At 33.8% G+C, this 18,566-nt stretch overlaps 1 protein-coding gene across 1 annotated transcript; it reads right to left on the bottom strand.

Annotated features, from left to right (window-relative positions):
- Positions 1-3,626: 3,626 nt before the first annotated feature.
- Positions 3,627-4,869, bottom strand: LOC149199935 (zinc finger protein 4-like). Its single transcript, XM_089399486.1, has one exon. The coding sequence runs from the start codon at positions 4,831-4,833 to the stop codon at positions 3,874-3,876; it is 960 nt and encodes a 319-aa protein (XP_089255612.1). The 5' UTR covers positions 4,834-4,869; the 3' UTR covers positions 3,627-3,873.
- Between the last annotated feature and the right edge of the window lie 13,697 nt (positions 4,870-18,566).

Raw genomic sequence — 18,566 nt, forward strand, 5'->3', positions numbered from 1 at the left:
CAAAGAGAACTTGATGCAGCATTCGTGCAAGGAATCCCACGTTTTTATTGGTGTGTTCTCATGGTTCTTGTCACCTGAATTGTAACTGATGAGTGCTAAGGAGGATGTGCACTAGATCACACAAATGCCTAGATGGGACCAAACACTGCAGTTACCAGGCTCAGCTCACAAAAAACCTGGCAGAGGCAAAAAAGTGAGTTCAAATCAGGTAAGCTAAAACTTGAGGAGAGATGAGCAGAAATAAGGGAAAAACAGAGAAGAAAATGAAGCAAAGAAACAGAGTCTCTCAGATATATAAAAGAAGGTGGCGAGTTTTCTGACGGGTCGACAGGTCAAAAATTGTTGACCCATGAACAACCCACTAAGTACTCATAGGTCGAGTTATTCATAGCAAGTTAAACTTGTTGACATCAAGTTTGACTCACCATCAATTTGAATCCATGTGTTTCAGCAGGCAACCCGACTTTCACCCCCATGGGTGGGTCAAACCCAGTAGGTCTGGAAACCCTAACACCCACAATTTGGGACCCTATCACCTAATAGGAGCCAAACCTTCCTATGGTTCCACGCCTTAAGGAAAAGGAACACTGCTAAGGAAGAAGCATTTATGTATGTTTCAGATATCTATTATAGTGTTGCACTACTTGGACTCAGCAATAAAAAAGAAAGGATTTGAAATCATTAACTGGGTAAAAGCTGAGCAAAAAGTAACTGTGCAATGAAAATGAGAAAATCCGCCTTTTAAGTTACTTTTCTGCAGCAGTTGCTGAATTTTTGAAGAAATGGGAAAAAAATACCTGAATCACAATCTGTGCTACTAAATCATTTCAGATAGAACCCATCAACTAATCTGTGACTTCTGCAACACTGAACTATAGAATAGCATCTTATTTGCATCAGAATCAAGTTTCTTCAGCATCAAACAGAATTGATCAGAATTGTATGAGCAATTATCATAACATTAGAAACATGACTCTTTATAACTGTGCGAGTACTAGCGAGTTGATTCCACTCTCCAAGCTAGTGAGCAGAGTCAAACCTTTGCCAAAACTCCTGGTCAGAGTCGGCCAGGCTCAGTTTTCGTAAATAAGTTTAAGTTCTACTGGGCTTATATTCCTCATATTCTTTAATGTGTGTTTCCTGACATTTTTAATAAGAAAACTTTTCCCATGTCACCAAGTTGACTCTCCACATTGGATTTGCCAAGTTTTTGCCAAGTCTAGTTCATGTAACTTTGATTAGGATTTTCTCTACCGTTGAATAGTATAAGGTAATCATCTGGTGAAGGTCCCAGGATACCATAAATTGCATCCATCACTGGATGTATGCCTAGTGCTAACACCGCTAAGGATTTTGAAGCCTCTATGACAGTTTTAATACCCACAACAGCACAATCTAATACAAGACATGGATAGATATCTCTTATCAAACATGGATGTAACCTGAAAAATACAGTACATCTAAATCTTCCCTAGAGACACCTTGGCATGTCTCCTCTTTCCTGCAGAAAAACAACTCCACGGAGGCAATTTCAAGATATAAAAATATAACATACCTAAAGTGACCACTGCAGACCAAGCCTCCGTGAGAACATGGATAACTAATAAACACGGAGTTATGATTGAGCCTTGAGCTTGACCAAGTCAAAATCAAATTGCTTTTTGTGATATACATTTTATCAAGATGCATCGTCAATGAAAATTTACCCAAATTGAATAACAAATATCAGATATTTCTCTATATTAACCTTAGAAAGAGAAACTAATTATTCTCTATAAAGAAGCAACATTTAGGTTTCATATATCTGTTGAAGAGCGGTTTAATTGTACAGATCTATTACTTATACAAATACAAGTATCACAAATTTCTCTTCTGATCAACAGCACAGGGCAATGATTTACTGAAGAACCCCTTCCTTTTTAATTATTATTTTTTTCTTTTTCGATTTTTTTGGTGGGAATATCATTTCCCCCTAATTCCCCAAGTTTACTGGTTGTTTCCTTTCTAGCAATGTTTCTAGATAGAAGCAATCGAGGGAACACGTTGTCTCTAGACTCTGATAATTCAACTTTATAGTATTCTACTTAGGGCTTGTGACTAAGGAAAGAAGCATTTGTCCATTTTAAATTTTTCACACAACATGGCACCCAGGATCAAATCTTATGTTAGTGATCACGCCAAGTAGATGCAATGCAAAATAGTTTAATTTGGTTATTTATGAAGGCATAGTATGAATTAAGAATCACAAAAGTAACAGTTAACCAATGACAACAATATAACAGCTGAATTGACTCCCAACCAATTTCACATCATCTTGTAGATCATTAAAAAACACACATCGAAGCATTAACACAAATAACATTTTAGGGAATATATTGCCAAGCGTCCAAATATAAACTCGTTGGAAATATCAAGGGAAATATTGAAAATTATCTGAAAATATCAGCAAGAATAAACTTGGAACTGAGGAATTCTTAATATATAATTGACAACCTCAAAATCTTGGGAGAAACTGGAAATATCAGGAGAGATATATAGAGAGTCGTGAGCAACAACAAGGTCTCTACTCTGTTTTTTCTCTTTACCAATCAGAGATATTTGCACCACTGCATTGAAGAAGCCACAATAAAATTATATGTATTTCCAAATCAATTAATAACCTGTTTTCATTCCAGATTTGAAAGCCAAGTTATGTCCAGATGGAGAGATATGATAAGATAATTTTATTGATGTCCAACAAATAACAACAAATAGGTCAATGGGACTGCTAAATACATCTGTGAGAATACAAAGTACAAGCACTAAAGGAGCTCCTGGAAAATCATGATAAAAGCATATCTATAATATGTTGAGAATCCAAAACCTAAATCCTGACTCCTAACAGCATGGAGAAGTGAAACAAAGCAATGATGCACATACATGCAAATGCAGCAGAGAAAATTTTCACATCTATTCATCTACCATAATCAACAAAGAGAACTTGATGCAGCATCCGTGCAAGGACTCCCACGTTTGTATTGGTGTGTTCTCATGCTTCCTGTCACCTGAATTGTAACTGATGAGTGCTAAGGAGGATGTGCACTAGATCACACAAATGCCTAGATGGGACCAAACACTGCAGTTACCAGGCTTAGCTCACAAAAAACTTGGCAGAGGCAAAAAAGTGAGTTCAAATCAGGTAAGCTAAAACTTGAGGAGAGATGAGCAGAAATCAGGGAAAAACAGAGAAGAAAGTGAAGCAAAGAAACTCAGTCTCTCAGATATATAAAAGAAGGTGGCGAGTTTTCTGACAGGTCCATAGATAAAAAATTGTTGACCCATGAACAACCCACTAAGTACTCATAGGTCGAGTTATTCATAGCAAGTTAAACTTGTTGACGTCAAGTTTGACTCACCATCAATTTGAATCCATGTGTTTCAACACGCAACCCAACTTTCACACCGATGGGTGGGTCAAACCCAGCAGGTCTGGAAACCCTAACACCCACAATTTGGCACCCTATCACCTAATAGGAGCCAAACCTTCCTATGGTTCCATGCCTTAGGGAAAAGGAACACTGCTAAGGAAGAAGCATTTATGTATGTTTCAGATATCTGTTATAGTGTTGCACTACTTGGACTCGGCAAAAAAATAGCAAGGGTTTGAAATCATTAACTGGGTAAAAGCTCAGCAAAAAGTCACTGTGCAATGAAAACGAGAAAATGCCCCTCGAATGATAGTAGAAAACCGAGAATCAAATTAGACAATTCATAAGCGTCTATATATCTTGCCGTCCTAGAAATTTTAGCCTGTTCTTTCTCCATGCATAGGCCTTTAACCAGCCCTCCCGCAGCGCTTTAGTCTTCAAACTGTATGTCTGATTAGCCAACGTATTAAAGCCGAAGAGTTAAATCAGGACTGGAGATATCCTTGCAAGACAACGGTGCCGTATCAGCGACATAGTTTTGTAATGTAATGCCATTAGAATTGTCGTGAGCCGACAGGTTTTGTTTTGGTTGGAAAATATGACCAGCTTCTCCTTTCTGACTTCTGAAACTACCCGGCCAGCTAAAATTGGCGCCCTCCTCTAAAAAAACAGGAGGGCCTCCCAACACCCTCCCGCCAACAGCTAAACCAAAGTAATTATTATCAAACCTGGCTACCCCTCTACTAATAGCTCTGCTAGAAAGCTCATCTGCGGCATGTTTCCCACTAATCTGATTTTCCATGAACCTAACCATTGACCAACCATGATGCCCCTGCGGCAGATTATCACCTTCAGGGAAAGGTTTGTGAATCAAAGAATGTGCTTTTATCCCTAAAAACCGACTGGGCGTCCAACTTGTTTCCGAGGAACCGTGGAGTGGAAGTGATGCCATGCTTGAATATCTTTGTGCAAAAGACCCCATTCTCTGTGCCCTTCTAGCCAAAGTTCTCTCACGCTTATGGGCATTTTGATGACCTCCTAATGCTTGAGAACTGTAGAATTTTCTTTGACAGAAATTACAGGGGAAAACCCGAGGATCAGATCCTTGAGCAGGGGAAGAGGTTTCAGAATAAGTAGGAGGATCCAAGTCATTACTGTTTTCGCTTGTACTTACTACAGACTCACCCCATTCTGACCCCTTTTTAACATGGTCTGAAGTTTCTGCTGCTATGCAACTGCTTTCTTTATTGACTTTGTCAGAATGGAGTCCAAATTGGTTTTTGAGGTCACAGGTCTGCAGATCATTCAAATCACCGCCGCCTAGGCTTAATTCTAAAGATATTTTTGAATTTTTTTCCAAGTTCTCCGAAGAAGAACAAACTTTTTGTTTGGCCTTGCATAAATTATTCTGTGTATCAAAGAACATATGAGGTGTATTGACAGAGGATCCTTCAATAGAATCTTTCAGCTACCATAAAACGACATGAATCTGAAAGAGCTCAATAAACCAAAATCTTCTCCACTCCAGAAACTCGCTTGTTCTTCCGCGAAAACCCTAAAAAATCCAAAATACATAAAACAAACCATAAAAAGCCTTGATGGAATAGAGCTGGAATACCTATTCTACCATGGCTATAGGAATTCAAGACTTCTAACTTTGCATTTCAAGGCCTCGGCCGTTCTCGCTCCTACCTGAGAAGTTACAACATTTTCGATGGAAAGATGTCGATTTCATTTTTCTCGCCAGCGTTATGAGGGAGGATTTCTTCTGCTTCATCACAGTCTTTTTTTTGCGCATGAGGCGGAGGGTCAGAGCTCGAGTCCAGGCAGAGCCCTTGTTGGCAGTGCAAAACGAATGGCTCACTACCAGTGCGTCCGTCTAGCTTCCTCATTAACTGTTCAGTTTTGGATCAGTGTTGGATCAACGATCACAATTCATTCAATCGTCTAACACCACAAATCCACGGTCAACAATAGGACACGGCGGCGGCTGGGGCAATTCATTTCAAAGGGAAACGCCTTACGGCGTAAATACCAAAATCATCAAATATTCACACATTATTAGATATGCAAAGAATTTAGCTTTACATTCACAATCGTTGTATTCATATAAAGAAGAACATGACTCCCAACATTTGAGCCTTCGTATGTACATTATTTATTGAAATTGCATTTTATTTTTCAAATATTTTTTGTAATTGTTTATTAAAAGATAACACATAAATTTTTTATAATAAATAAATTAAATAGTATAATTCACAATAAAATTAATATTTTTTTCTAAGTATTATAAAAAAAAATTCCATTCATTTTAAAAGTTTCTTATTATGTTATCATATATTAAACATAATTTCTTGATACAATCTAGGTATTATTTTAAATTTAATATGTTACGCAACTCATGCCTATAATTAATAAATATGAGCAACCCCATATTTAATGTATATTAGTATTTTTTAAGAACATTTATAAGTTAGACAACTAATTGATATTTGGGTTAGTGGGCATTAATATTTTTTTTTTGAATATTTATTACTATGTACATTAATCGTGTGATCATTATAATAAAGTTGATTTTATTTTCTACTAATTTTTTTTGGTCCAACGGTGGTATTACAACATGTGTAGCATTGGTTAATACGTTTTTTCCAATAGAATGAGCCACTAGTTTTGTGGCTAATCATAGCATTAGGAAGGATAATGAATTTACTTAAAAATGGAATGGATATAACATAGAGGTGTATGTGGAAATGAACAGGCTAAAAGGTAAGAAGCGTAGAAGCATCAAAAGGTTTAAATTTTTTATTAAGGTAATCGCTGTCCCTTGGGATTAATATTTATTTTTCAAACTATGCTATCCCTTGAGATTGGTAATGAACTCCATCATTCTGCCATCTACTTCTCTGTTACTTATATGACAAGATCAATCTAACACTCGATCTACCATACACCGAGAGGGATTAAATCCCTCGAGGTGCAAACCTTCTTTTTGGAGTGTAGAATTTGAGGAAAGGTTTGCACCTTGAGGGATTTGATCCCTCTAGGCGTGTGATAGATCCAGGGTTAGATGGATCCAAGACGGTTCGAGTTGAGGGCAACAATGTCACATTTTTAATTTATCAGTATCATGTATATGTTTGAGATTAAATTCAAATTCAGCTTATGTTTTCTTTGCTTGGCATCACCATATCATTCTCTTCTTTAATTTCGTCTATCTTGCTTGCTTTGAACAATTTTTACATCTTTTTTTGGATGCTTTGAGTGGTTTGTGTGTTTATGTGTTTGGATTTGGATGATAATGTTTATGAATGTTACAATGTTATATTTTTATATGTATGTAATTGTCTATTAGTAATTAGTTGGTGGTGAAGAAGGGAGACAATCATGTAATTAGTTTACAGGAGTATGAATTGTCTATTAGTTATTAGTTGGTGATGAAGAAGAAAGACAATCATGTAATTAGTTTACATGAGGATTGATACTGCAAATCTATTTCATTTAATTTTAGGTATCACAACTTATGACAACTAATTAATTCTCAATAGTGTCCCACCATTAATTACTAAACATATCTTGAAGATTAGTTTTAATAATTTATTGCATCAAGATTTCTCTTGAAATATTTTTTTCTTTGCTAATGTTTGAAATAACTTATTTCCTTCAAGAATATTTTGATGATATTTTATTTATATTCTATCAAGAAAAGTCAAGAAATAATGTATTTTTGAATTTTTTTAAAGAATGGATAGAATTATAAAATCTTTACATTATTTGTTTGTTCAAACAATTATGACATCTCCTTCAAGCATATTTTGATTTGTTTTGAATGTTTATAAATATACATTTTCCTCTTATAAATATTATGAATACATTATTATATGCATTTATCTATTACTAATATTAAATATATGTAGTTGTCTATTAATAATTAGTTGGTGGTGTAGAAGGGGGACGATCTTATGAAGGATTAATTTTGACTTTGCAGGAGGATTGATTTTGCACATCTATTTCATTTTAATTCTAGGTATGGCAAATTTTGACATCTAATTAATTCTTAATAGTTTCCTTTTAGATATTACTATATATCTTGAAAATATTTTTTCGTAATAATTTACAACGTCGAGATTAACAACATCTAATGCATCTAATGTAAGAAATCAAATAAGATTAGAAAACAACATCTACACTGAAATCCATGAATATAATGCAAGCAATCAAATGAGATTAGAGATCAAAATCCACACTAAAATTAATGAATCCACTGAAGGCAATCAAATAGGATTATAAATCCAACTCTACGCTAAAATAAATGCATCTAGTGCAAGCAATAGAAAAGGATTAGAAATCAACATCTACACTGAAATCAATGCATCTAGAGAAAGAAATCAAATAGGATTAGAAATTAACATCTAAACTGAAATCAATGCATCTAGTGCAAGCAATTGAATAGAATTATAAGAAAACTTCATCTACACTGAAATAAATGCATTTAGTGCAAGAAATAGGTTCCCTCTCTCTCTCTCCTCCATCTAATATTGAAAGATATTTTTAATAATTTACAGTCTCAATATTAAAAACATCTAATCCATCTAATGTGAGCAATCAAATAGGATTGGAAAACAACATCTACACTGAAATTAATGCATCTAGTGGAAGCAACAAAATAAGATTAGAAATCAGCGTCTACATTGAAATCAATGCATCTTGTGCAAGAAATATTCTTCCCTCTCTGTCCCTCCATCTATATCTATATCTCCCTTCATCTCTCCTTTCTTTGTCTCGCTATCTCACACCAAAACACACACACACACACACACTCTCAAGATATATATATATATATATATATATATATCCTCTCTCTCTCTATCCCTCTCTTCTTCCCTCTCTTCACCTCCCATCTATATCTCTATCTCCCTTTGCCTCTCCTTTCTCTCTCTATATCACCCCCAAAGCATACAAACTCTTTCTCCATATCTATTTATCTCTCCTTCTCCCTCTCTCCCCATTCTATTTCTCTTTCGTCCTTCTCTCCTCTCTCCCTCTCTCTCTTTGCCTTATCACACACACACTCTCTCTCTCTCTATCTCTCTCCACTTTTCTATATTTATGTATTTGTTCTTACCTACCTCTCTCCCCCCCTCCAACTCCCTCTCTCTCCCTCCATCTCTCCTCTTTGTCATTTCCTCTCTCTCTTCCTTTGATTTCGTCCCTTTCTCTCCCAACTCACTCTATCTTCCCCCACTCTCTCTCTTCACCTCCAAATCTATCATTATCTCCCTCCCTCTCTCCTCTCTCCTTGAATCCCTCGTTCCTTCCGTATCTCCATCTTTGTCTCTCTATATCACCCCAAAAAATACACACACTCTCTCAATCTCTCCCTCATCACTCACTCATTCTTTCTCCACTTTTCTCTCTCAATGTATTTCTTCTTCACTCCATCTCTCCCCCTCCAACTCTATCTTTATATCCCTCCCTCTCTCCTCCCCTCTCTAGTCCTTCTCCTCTCTCCCTTTCTCTCCTACCTCCCCCTCTCTCTCTCTCTACCCTCCAACCTTGTCACTATATCTCCCCCCTCCATATTTGTGTCTCCCCCCCCCCTCTCTCTCTCTCTACCCCCCACCCTTGTCACCATATCTCCCCCCTCCATATTTGTGTCTCCCCCCCTCTCTCTCTCACTCCTCTCTTTTTCCCTCTCTTCATTCCTCCTCTTCCCTCTCCTTTATTGTATCTCTTCCTCTCCATTGCCATTCCCCTATCTCTCCACCTCTATCACTCTATGTCTTCGTTCTTCCCTACATATATATCTAGAGTTAATATATATCACTATATATTAATATATATTATAATATAACAAATTAAATATTATATTAAATTTAATATTGCATTAATCCAAAGTTATCAAATTTAACCATATTAATATTGTAATATATTAATATTAATATTATAATATCAATATTAGATTTAATGATGTTTTTTACATGGCATGATAACAAAATCTATAATAAAACTACATCAAAATAATATTTTCAAATATGACAACTTTGATGTGAAAATATTTATGTATTTAAAGATTTTAATATATCCATAAGATATGGATTTTCCTTTTAAAGATTCATTTTACAAATGTTTAGTTAAAAGAAATATTAAAATATTTTGGAGCAAGATTTCATTATTTGAGTTGAATTAACCTTTTTCCTTTGATTTAGGAAATGACATTGACTTTAGTAAAGAGTAAAAATGTTTAAAATTTTACTTTATTTGGAATTTTAATGTGTTGAATTAACCTTTTTCCTTTGATTTAATAAATGAAATTGGATTTAGCAAAGAGCATAAAATTTTACTTAATTTGGAATTTTAATGTGGTAAAGGAACTACTAAAAGCATGATATAATTTTACTGTCCATTCAAATACATAGTTATATTTTAATAATTAATCTTAGTACATTAATAACATTAAAAAGTTACATATAATTTAAGATTGGCCGATATTAGCGAAAATCATTTTTATTATTTTTAGAGGACGTGACATACTTACAAATTGGGGTCATACTCGGCTGTAGAATATGCCTCTTGCCGCAATAACTATTGAATGAATATTCACTGCTATATAATTTCAACAGTTTTTTCTAACATCCCCTTAACAAGTCTTATAAATATTAAAGACGGAAGGATAGCTATACAAAAATTTTAGTTTAAGAGCATTACAAGAATAGTCGGGAGCAAAATGAATTGTTGGAGACAATCAAATTAAAGAAAAATTAAGCCACACTCAGAATTTAAATTGATGCTTGAGTGTCCTTTATTGGGGGTGGTTGGAAACTAAATTCCTCACCAAATGCAGATGTTGGTCTACTCTGCAGTTTATTAAACAAATTTGTTGGTCTCCACTTTGCCTACAAAATCACATGCATTAAATGCCTGTTCATTTTCTTATGCTTATATCAGTTTTGTTGTAGGTGTACACTGCAAATCCTTTGCAGAATAACGCCATGACCATCTAGTTATTGGAGGAAATTGCAACTGAAGATGGAATTGTAGGAGGGAGTAAATATTGTGTGTAGTAATAAAATTAGGCTTGGAAGGGTGTTTCCATATGCATCTATTCTAGTGTGCTTGACTTTTCCAAGAGGCAAGGGTTTTCAAAACACTCTATGACAATTTCTTATTATAATATAAATTCCATTATATCTGTTTCCTATTAAAAGAGGTATGAAAGATGTTACAACTTGTGAATTCATTAAATATTCATTCACTCTTGTTATGTATGTATAATGTGTGTTGGAGTGGAGTGGACTTAATAAAAAAAAGGAAATATAATTAATAAGCGAGGGAGAGAAACTGCAGTATGTCCTTTCTGGAAATATGTACATGGGGTGCTGCATAACAAGAAGCTAAATTCACAGAATTCATTGTTCATGATGTCTCGAACCAACAATTGTTCATCTCAGTTTACCTATCTAATTGAATGTATACATAAGAACTCAATGTCGACGACTGATTCGTATCAAACTAGGACTTAGGTGTGCAAGGATCAATGGTTGTGAAACAACCTTATTTGAAAACTAAGCCATTTCTCTGTCATGATGCACAAGAAGATGACATTAGTCTTCACAAATAACTTTCAAATAGATAAACTGAGGAGAAGACAAGGCATGTAGAGTTTCAATTTGACTTAGAACAATTTTTTTTCCCTAATTGTTTGACTTTAAAGATACGAAATATGAAGGTTACCGCTTCCATCTCTCTGTTATTATTTCATCCATGCATGTGTGATATTTCCCATTAACAAGATTGTATGTATGGTTAATATTCCTGGAAGTTAGTTCAAAATATATTGTGAAACATTTGGCAGCACAAGATTTAAGTGATACATTTCCTTTTCATGTCTGGTGAATTTTAAAAACACTTTGCATTGATTAAAATCATTACTTTAGAAATAAACTTATTGATGGAAGCAGTAGTTGTGTGTTGTATTTTTGGAATAGACTTTATTTGATATTACAACATACTAGTGAGAAAAACAACATAACGGTGTTTGTGCATGACCAAGGAAACCATCATCAGATTGTTAAAGGTTGTGTGAACGAGTGGGTTGCAACTCTAGAGATGTAAGTACAAAACTGCTATAGTCTCGATGTATCAAGAATTAGAGAAGAGATTCAAAAGCATGCAAAGCTAGAAAATTTGCTTGCTCAACGACCAAAAATAGACCCTGAATGTGAACAAAATTGGAGAAGATCAAAGAGTGAGGTTTGTTACAAATAATTTTTTTCAGGTTTTCCATGTTGGACCTTCTTGCATTTGTTGGGTCATCTTAGGCATCTCTTTTCTTCTGAAAATTCATCCATAAGTCTACCATGTTCTAAGAAATATTTGATAAGTCAAAGTTGACTTGTTTGTTCTCATAAGAATAACATTTTTGTTATGGGAGCATTTATCTCATAAGATACCTTAAAGAAAAAATGTGATGGAGAAATGATATGTAGAAGGCCTACCCTTTATCTCTTCTTACTAAGAATTATTCATCTTTTACTTGTTACTTGTCGAATTACATTGTAAACGGGTGCATTTTCTTATTGAAGTTGGAACCTTTTTCATAGTTGATTACAAGATTTATTTGATTGGAATTTGGAGAAAATGGCTAAACTCAATGATTTGTTATAGTTATTAAGTAGTCTAATGTCATATGTTGTTTATAATAGTGTCTAAATAAGCAAGGACACACTATATAAAATTCGAACATGTTTACAAAATGCATAAAGCAAAACTGAATTTTTGGAGTTAGAGTCATAGTTGTAAAAGGACAAATTACATGAACTAAATATGAGTTGTAAATGAACTTTTTCTTTCTTCAGATCAAATTTTTCAAGTTTGAATTCCATCAGTAGTCATAGATAGATAATGCCATTTCATAGGAAAATTTGGATGCAGTTGAAAGTCATATTCATTACACCAACAAATCAAGTGTATGTAAGGGTCATTTGCATATAGGTGTGAAACCTACAATTCCCAAAACATTCATTAGACCTTGGGAAGAAATTGTGCACAAGAAAAGTAGAATTAGTGTGGAATATGATAAAGGTGTTTCCTTTCATGTTCCTAATTTTTCCAAGCCTATACAATTTCGTTGTGTTGTATTTTTAAATGATGTTGTCCCATAATAGATTATGAGTTGCCAATATTGTGATAGAGTTGGAAATGAGAAAGATCATTGTTATGATCCTCATCCTTGTGAACATTTTGGAAAGAAGAATCATCATTCAAACATATGTTTCAAGCAGAAGACTACTACACGATAGAAAGTTAATTTTGGATGGATTGTTTCTTGGGATTAGTCTAAAATTGCCAAGTAAATTTATAGGTCATACCACAGGTTATGTTCGAGAGTATTTACCAATATTGCAATGAAAAGTACTTCATCTTATCACCCTATATATGAAAATGGGGTAGTTGATGGAATTGATGGTCTGCTATAGGTTCAAATATTTATCAAGTGAGCCTGAGTCAGAGATAATAAAAAATTGTTGTTCTAGCCTAGAGTCTGGGTTCAGAAATAAGATTCAGAGTTATAGACATAGTTTTTTTTATTTATGCTCTATGAAAATGAGCATGATTGCATGTTTTCGGCATGCTGACATTTTTGAAGGATCACTTCCACTAGCAAAAGATGTTCGAATAGAAATTGTTCCAAGAACTAATTTGATAATTCCATAGTTCATTTGTTTGAGGAACTGCTATGATTGTTCTAGAGTTGATGGTCATCCTTGAACCACCATTTGTTGAGACTTTGAGTTCTCCCACATTTTTGTATCATTTGTGGTTTTTCTCTTAAAAACCATGAGAGACCTTATTAAACCATTGGTTGTCATGCATTTTTAGCTCTTATTCTCGAAATTTGATACATCATTTTGGATTAAGGGGGGAATGCTATACACCTAATATTCATGATTTAGATTTGGGGTAGTGTGTATTATGATAATTAGATATTAGAGTCCATGAAAACCTAGAAACTGAATCAATGATTTTCTTGCTGTATTTATATGTACATTATGTCTATCATTCGTGTGATCATTATAATAAAATTAATTTCATTTTTCAAATTTTTTTGTCTAATACTATATTCATATTAATATATGCAATATTGTGGGTAAGTAAAACATAATTTATTTCAATGTAATGTGTTTTCTTCAATATTTTTCTTATCTCCAAGCGATATATGAAGAAAAATATATTATATAATTATTTATATATGTGAGTGTGAGGGTGATGTTGTAGGAAAATATTGGGTAGAATATATTATATAATCAAATATAATATGACTTAGACAATATTTGTCACCACCATCATTATAAATATTGGGTAATTTTTACCCAAATATTTCCTAAAATATATTACATAATTATCTAATATGTTTTAGTAGTTCCCTCCAACCCCACTACCATTCTCACATTCACATATACCATCCTAGATCTATCTTAACCGGGATCTATCAAGCACCAAGAGGGATCAAATCTTTTGAGATACAAACCTCTTTTAAAGTGAAAAGAGATTTGATCCTTCTTGGTGCTTGATATATTCAGGGTTAAGACGAATCTATGCTGGTTCTTATATAAACATATACCATATCTAGGCTAGATCCGTCTCTCACTCTCCCTCTCCTCTCTTTCTTCCCTCCTACTCTACTCTCTCACTCAATCACTCTCCATCTCTCCCTTCAAATCCTCTCTCTCTCTCTACACCTTTCTCTATTTATGTATTTGTTATTTCCTCCCTCTATCTCCATATCTCCCTTCTCACCCTCTCTCTCTCTCTCCACCTTTCTCTCTTTATGTATTTATTCTTTCCTCCCTCTCTCTCCCCATAGAACTCCATCTCTCTCTTCCTACATCTATTCTTCTCTCTCTCGAGTCCTATCTCTTTTCATTCATCTATTTCTCTTTCTCTCGCACCTCCCTCTCACTCTCCTCCCCATCACTCTCTCTCTCTCTCTCTCTCTCTCTCTCTCTCTCTCTCTCTCTCTCTCTCTCTTTTCCCTCCAAATCTATCACTATCTCCCTCTCTATCTCTTTCCCTCTCCCCACTTCTCTTCCCCCTTCATCTCCCTACCTCCCTTTCTCCCTTTCCCTTATCTCCCTCTCTATGTCCTATCTTTCTCTCTCTCTTCCATCCTCTCCTCTCTCATTGACTCTCTCTCCATCTCTCCATAGTCAATCCCTCTCTCTCTCCATCTCTCCCTCATCAATCCCTCTCTCTCTCTCCACCTCTATCTTTCTATGTCTATGTTCTTCCCTCTCTTTCTCTCCCCCTCCAACTCCGTCTCTCCCCATCCCTCTCTCCTCCTCTCTCTCCATTTCTCTCCCACCTCCCTCTATCTTTCTCTATCTCTCTACCCTTCAAATCTATCGTTATATCCATCTCCTCTCTCTCTCTCTCTCTCTCTCTCTCTCTCTCTCTCTCCCCCCATACCCTCCAAATCTATCACTATATCCATCCCTCTCTCTCTCTCTCTCTCTCTCTCTCTCTCTCTCACACACACACACACACATCCCCATACCTATTTCATGAACATGTGTAGGACAGAGTGGAGGACATCGTGTGAAATTATTGTTAAAAATTAGCTTTTTACAGCTGTTGGACGCATAGTCTAGTTCTATTTACAATTTAATATACACAATATAAGAAAGTTTTATTTATTATGTTAATGTCTAATTTATTATATGTAAGTAAATTTATATTAATATGTCTAATTTCTATGTGAAGAATTGGTAAACAGTTATATGTGGGTTAAAGTAATACATAGTTTAATATGATGATATGTAGTTTAGTAAAAAGATAAAAGAAATAAAAAATAGCAATTGTCACTAAAGGTGCAAAGGTACACTTAAGGAATAATAGATTTGGAACTCGATTATTTTAAAAAATTAAATCACTAAACATTCAAAACTCTTATTTCTAATAAAGTAAATATTATATAAAAATCGATTTTTGTATAAGGCTAGCGACTCGTTCCCCAAGTTGCATAATGGGTTTGGTACTCGTTCCCCATGCCCCATAATGGGTTTGGTCGCTCTAATACCATTTTCCTAATTTCTGTCAAAATATTTACCCACTCTCTATCATTCCAACATCCATTCACCAATTTCCTATCCTTCCAAATACAATGGAGTTTTGATTCCATTTTAAAATGGAGATGTTTGACACCTCTACACGTTGATTACCAATTCTGGTTAATTATTTATTTTCATTGTGCATCTCATTCACATGTACTTAATTATGTTTACTATGAAATGTGTTAAATTCATTGTGTTAAAAATTGTGTTATGGCATGATAAAATCAACTTGGGATATATATATATACATAATGAATGACATATCAAACATTCAAAATATGCATTTATCTAGGATGGTTTTGCTTCACTAATATATTTTCAAGGAGGAGTTGTATATATTTTCAAGGAGGAGTTGTATATTGTATGTGGTAACGTTGTAGTTATTCTATGTTACTTAGATGCATTGTAAAATGGATATGGTAGATGGCTTCTTGGTGGGACCCATTCATTTTACTCTCCCTCAGAGTGCTCTAATGGATATTGGAGATAACGTACCGTTAATTGTATTTCATATAGAATAGTGAACAAGGTCATACATAAAAACTTTGTCATTATGACCAGAAAGGCACTCTACCACTCCATACATGAGTTTTACTAATTTTCACTTGCATGAAAGAATAAGCTTAAGACTACATAACCAATTAACTATGAACATGTTCACATTTCTCTCAATTCACTGTTAATTAATTCAGTCATATACCATATATTATTGAATTGTATTCAAAATTATTAATAAAATTATTATTATTATATATCCAACAAAATTAATAAAAAAATATAAAAGTGAATTTTACAATATTATGCACATTAATACAGAGAAAATAAGTATCTACCACTGAATCTACTCACAAAAAAACCCAAAAACAAAATATGAAACCTATTTAATGTCACTGAAAAGATATCGTGACTCACGCAAGGTTTGGCTCTTTTGCAGTAACGAATATTATAAGAAGTGACGAGACTGGTTCTACCAGCCGTTCAAAAGAAAAACAAAGGTAGGAACAGATTGAAAGACACCAAAATATGAAAGGTTCGGAAGTACACAATTATCTTTCTCTCACTGCAAGATTTGACATTAAAAATACTACAAACAATATTATTCTAACGCACAAAAGTTATGTCCCTGTTTTGCCTTTAAATACATTAAATTAATAAAAAGAATTCAGACAGCTTTGGCATGGTTCTCAAGACTACTGAATTTTGAACAATCATAGCTGAAAATATATTAAAGAAAGACGGACGACACTTTTAGTCTACCGTAAACTATGAAAATACAGGCGTCCTTTTAATCTTCGCAATCAATATCTCCCTTTTCGAATAAAGTTGATTTTATTTTCTACTAATTTTTTTGGTCCAACGGTGGTATTACAACGTGTGTAGCATTGGTTAATATGTTTTTTCGAATAGAATGAGCCACTAGTTTTGATTTTATTTTCCACCAATTTTTAATTTTTTTTTTTTTTTTGGGGTCTAAAAGTGGTTTAGAACATGTGTAGCATTGGTTAATACGTTTTTTTCAACAGAATGAGTCATTAGTTTTGTGGCTAATCATAGCATTAGGAAGGATAATGAATTTACTTAAAAATGGAATGGCTATAACATAGAGGTGTATGTGGAAATGAACAGGCTAAAAGGTAAGATGGGTAGAAGCATCAAAAGGTCTGAATTTTTTATTAAGGTAATCACCGTCCCTTAGGCTTAATATTTATTTTTCAAACTATGCTATCCTTTGAGATTGGTAATGAACTCCATCATTCTGCTATCTACTTCTCTGTTACTTATATGAGAAGATCAATCTAACATTCGATCTACCATGCACCGAGAGGGATTAAATCCCTCGAGGTGCAAACCTTCTTTTTGGAGTGTAGAATTTGAGGAAAGGTTTGCACCTTGAGGGATTTGATCCCTCTAGGCGCGTGATAGATCCAGTGTTAGATGGATCCAAGACGGTTTGAGTTGAGGGAAACAATGTCACATTTTTAATTTATCAGTATCATGTATATGTTTGAGATTAAATTCAAATTCAAATTATGTTTTCTTTGCTTGGCATCACCATATCATTCTCTTCTTTAATTTAGTCTATCTTGCTTGCTTTGAACAATTTTTACATCTTTGTTTGGATGCTTTGAGTGGCTTGTGTGCTTATGTGTTTGGATTTGGATGATAATGTTTATGAATGTTACAATTGTTGTGTTATATTTTTATGTGTATGTAATTGTCTATTAGTAATTAGTTGGTGATGAAGAAGGGAGACAATCATGTAATTAGTTTACAGGAGTATGAATTGTCTATTAGTTATTAGTTGGTGATGAAGAAGAAAGATAACCATGTAATTATTTTACATGAGGATTGATACTGCACATCTATTTCATTTAATTTTAGGTATCACAACTTATGACAACTAATTAATTCTCAATAGTGTCCCACCATTAATTACCAAACATATCTTGAAGATTAGTTTTAATAATTTATTGCGTGAAGATTTCTCTTGAAATATTTTTTTCTTTGCTAATGTTTGAAATAATTTATTTCCTTCAAGAATATTTTGATGATATTTTATTTATAGTCTATCAAGAAAAGTCAAGAAATAATGTATTTTTGAATTTTTTTTAAAGAATTACTAGGATTATAAAATCTTTACATTATTTGTTTGTTCAAACAATTATGACATCTCCTTCAAGAATATTTTGATTTGTTTTGAATGTTTATAAATATATATTTTCCTCTTATAAATATTATGAATACATTATTATATGCATTTATCTATTACTAATATTAAATATATGTAATTGTCTATTAATAATTAGTTGGTGATGTAGAATGGGGACGATCTTATCAAGGATTAATTTTGACTTTGCAGGAGGATTGATTTTGCACATCTATTTCATTTTTATTCTAGCTATGGAAAATTTTGACATCTAATTAATTCTTAATAGTTTCCTTTTAGATATTCTATATATCTTGAAAATATTTTTTCTTAATAATTTACAATGCCGAGATTAACAACATCTAACAAATCTATTGCAAGAAATAAAATAAGATTAGAAAA

Source organism: Pinus tabuliformis, chromosome 2_1, assembly GCF_031772625.1.
Source record: "Pinus tabuliformis cultivar Carrire ecotype Pingquan chromosome 2_1, CPIR1, whole genome shotgun sequence".
In the NCBI taxonomy this organism is placed as follows: Eukaryota; Viridiplantae; Streptophyta; class Pinopsida; order Pinales; family Pinaceae; genus Pinus; species Pinus tabuliformis.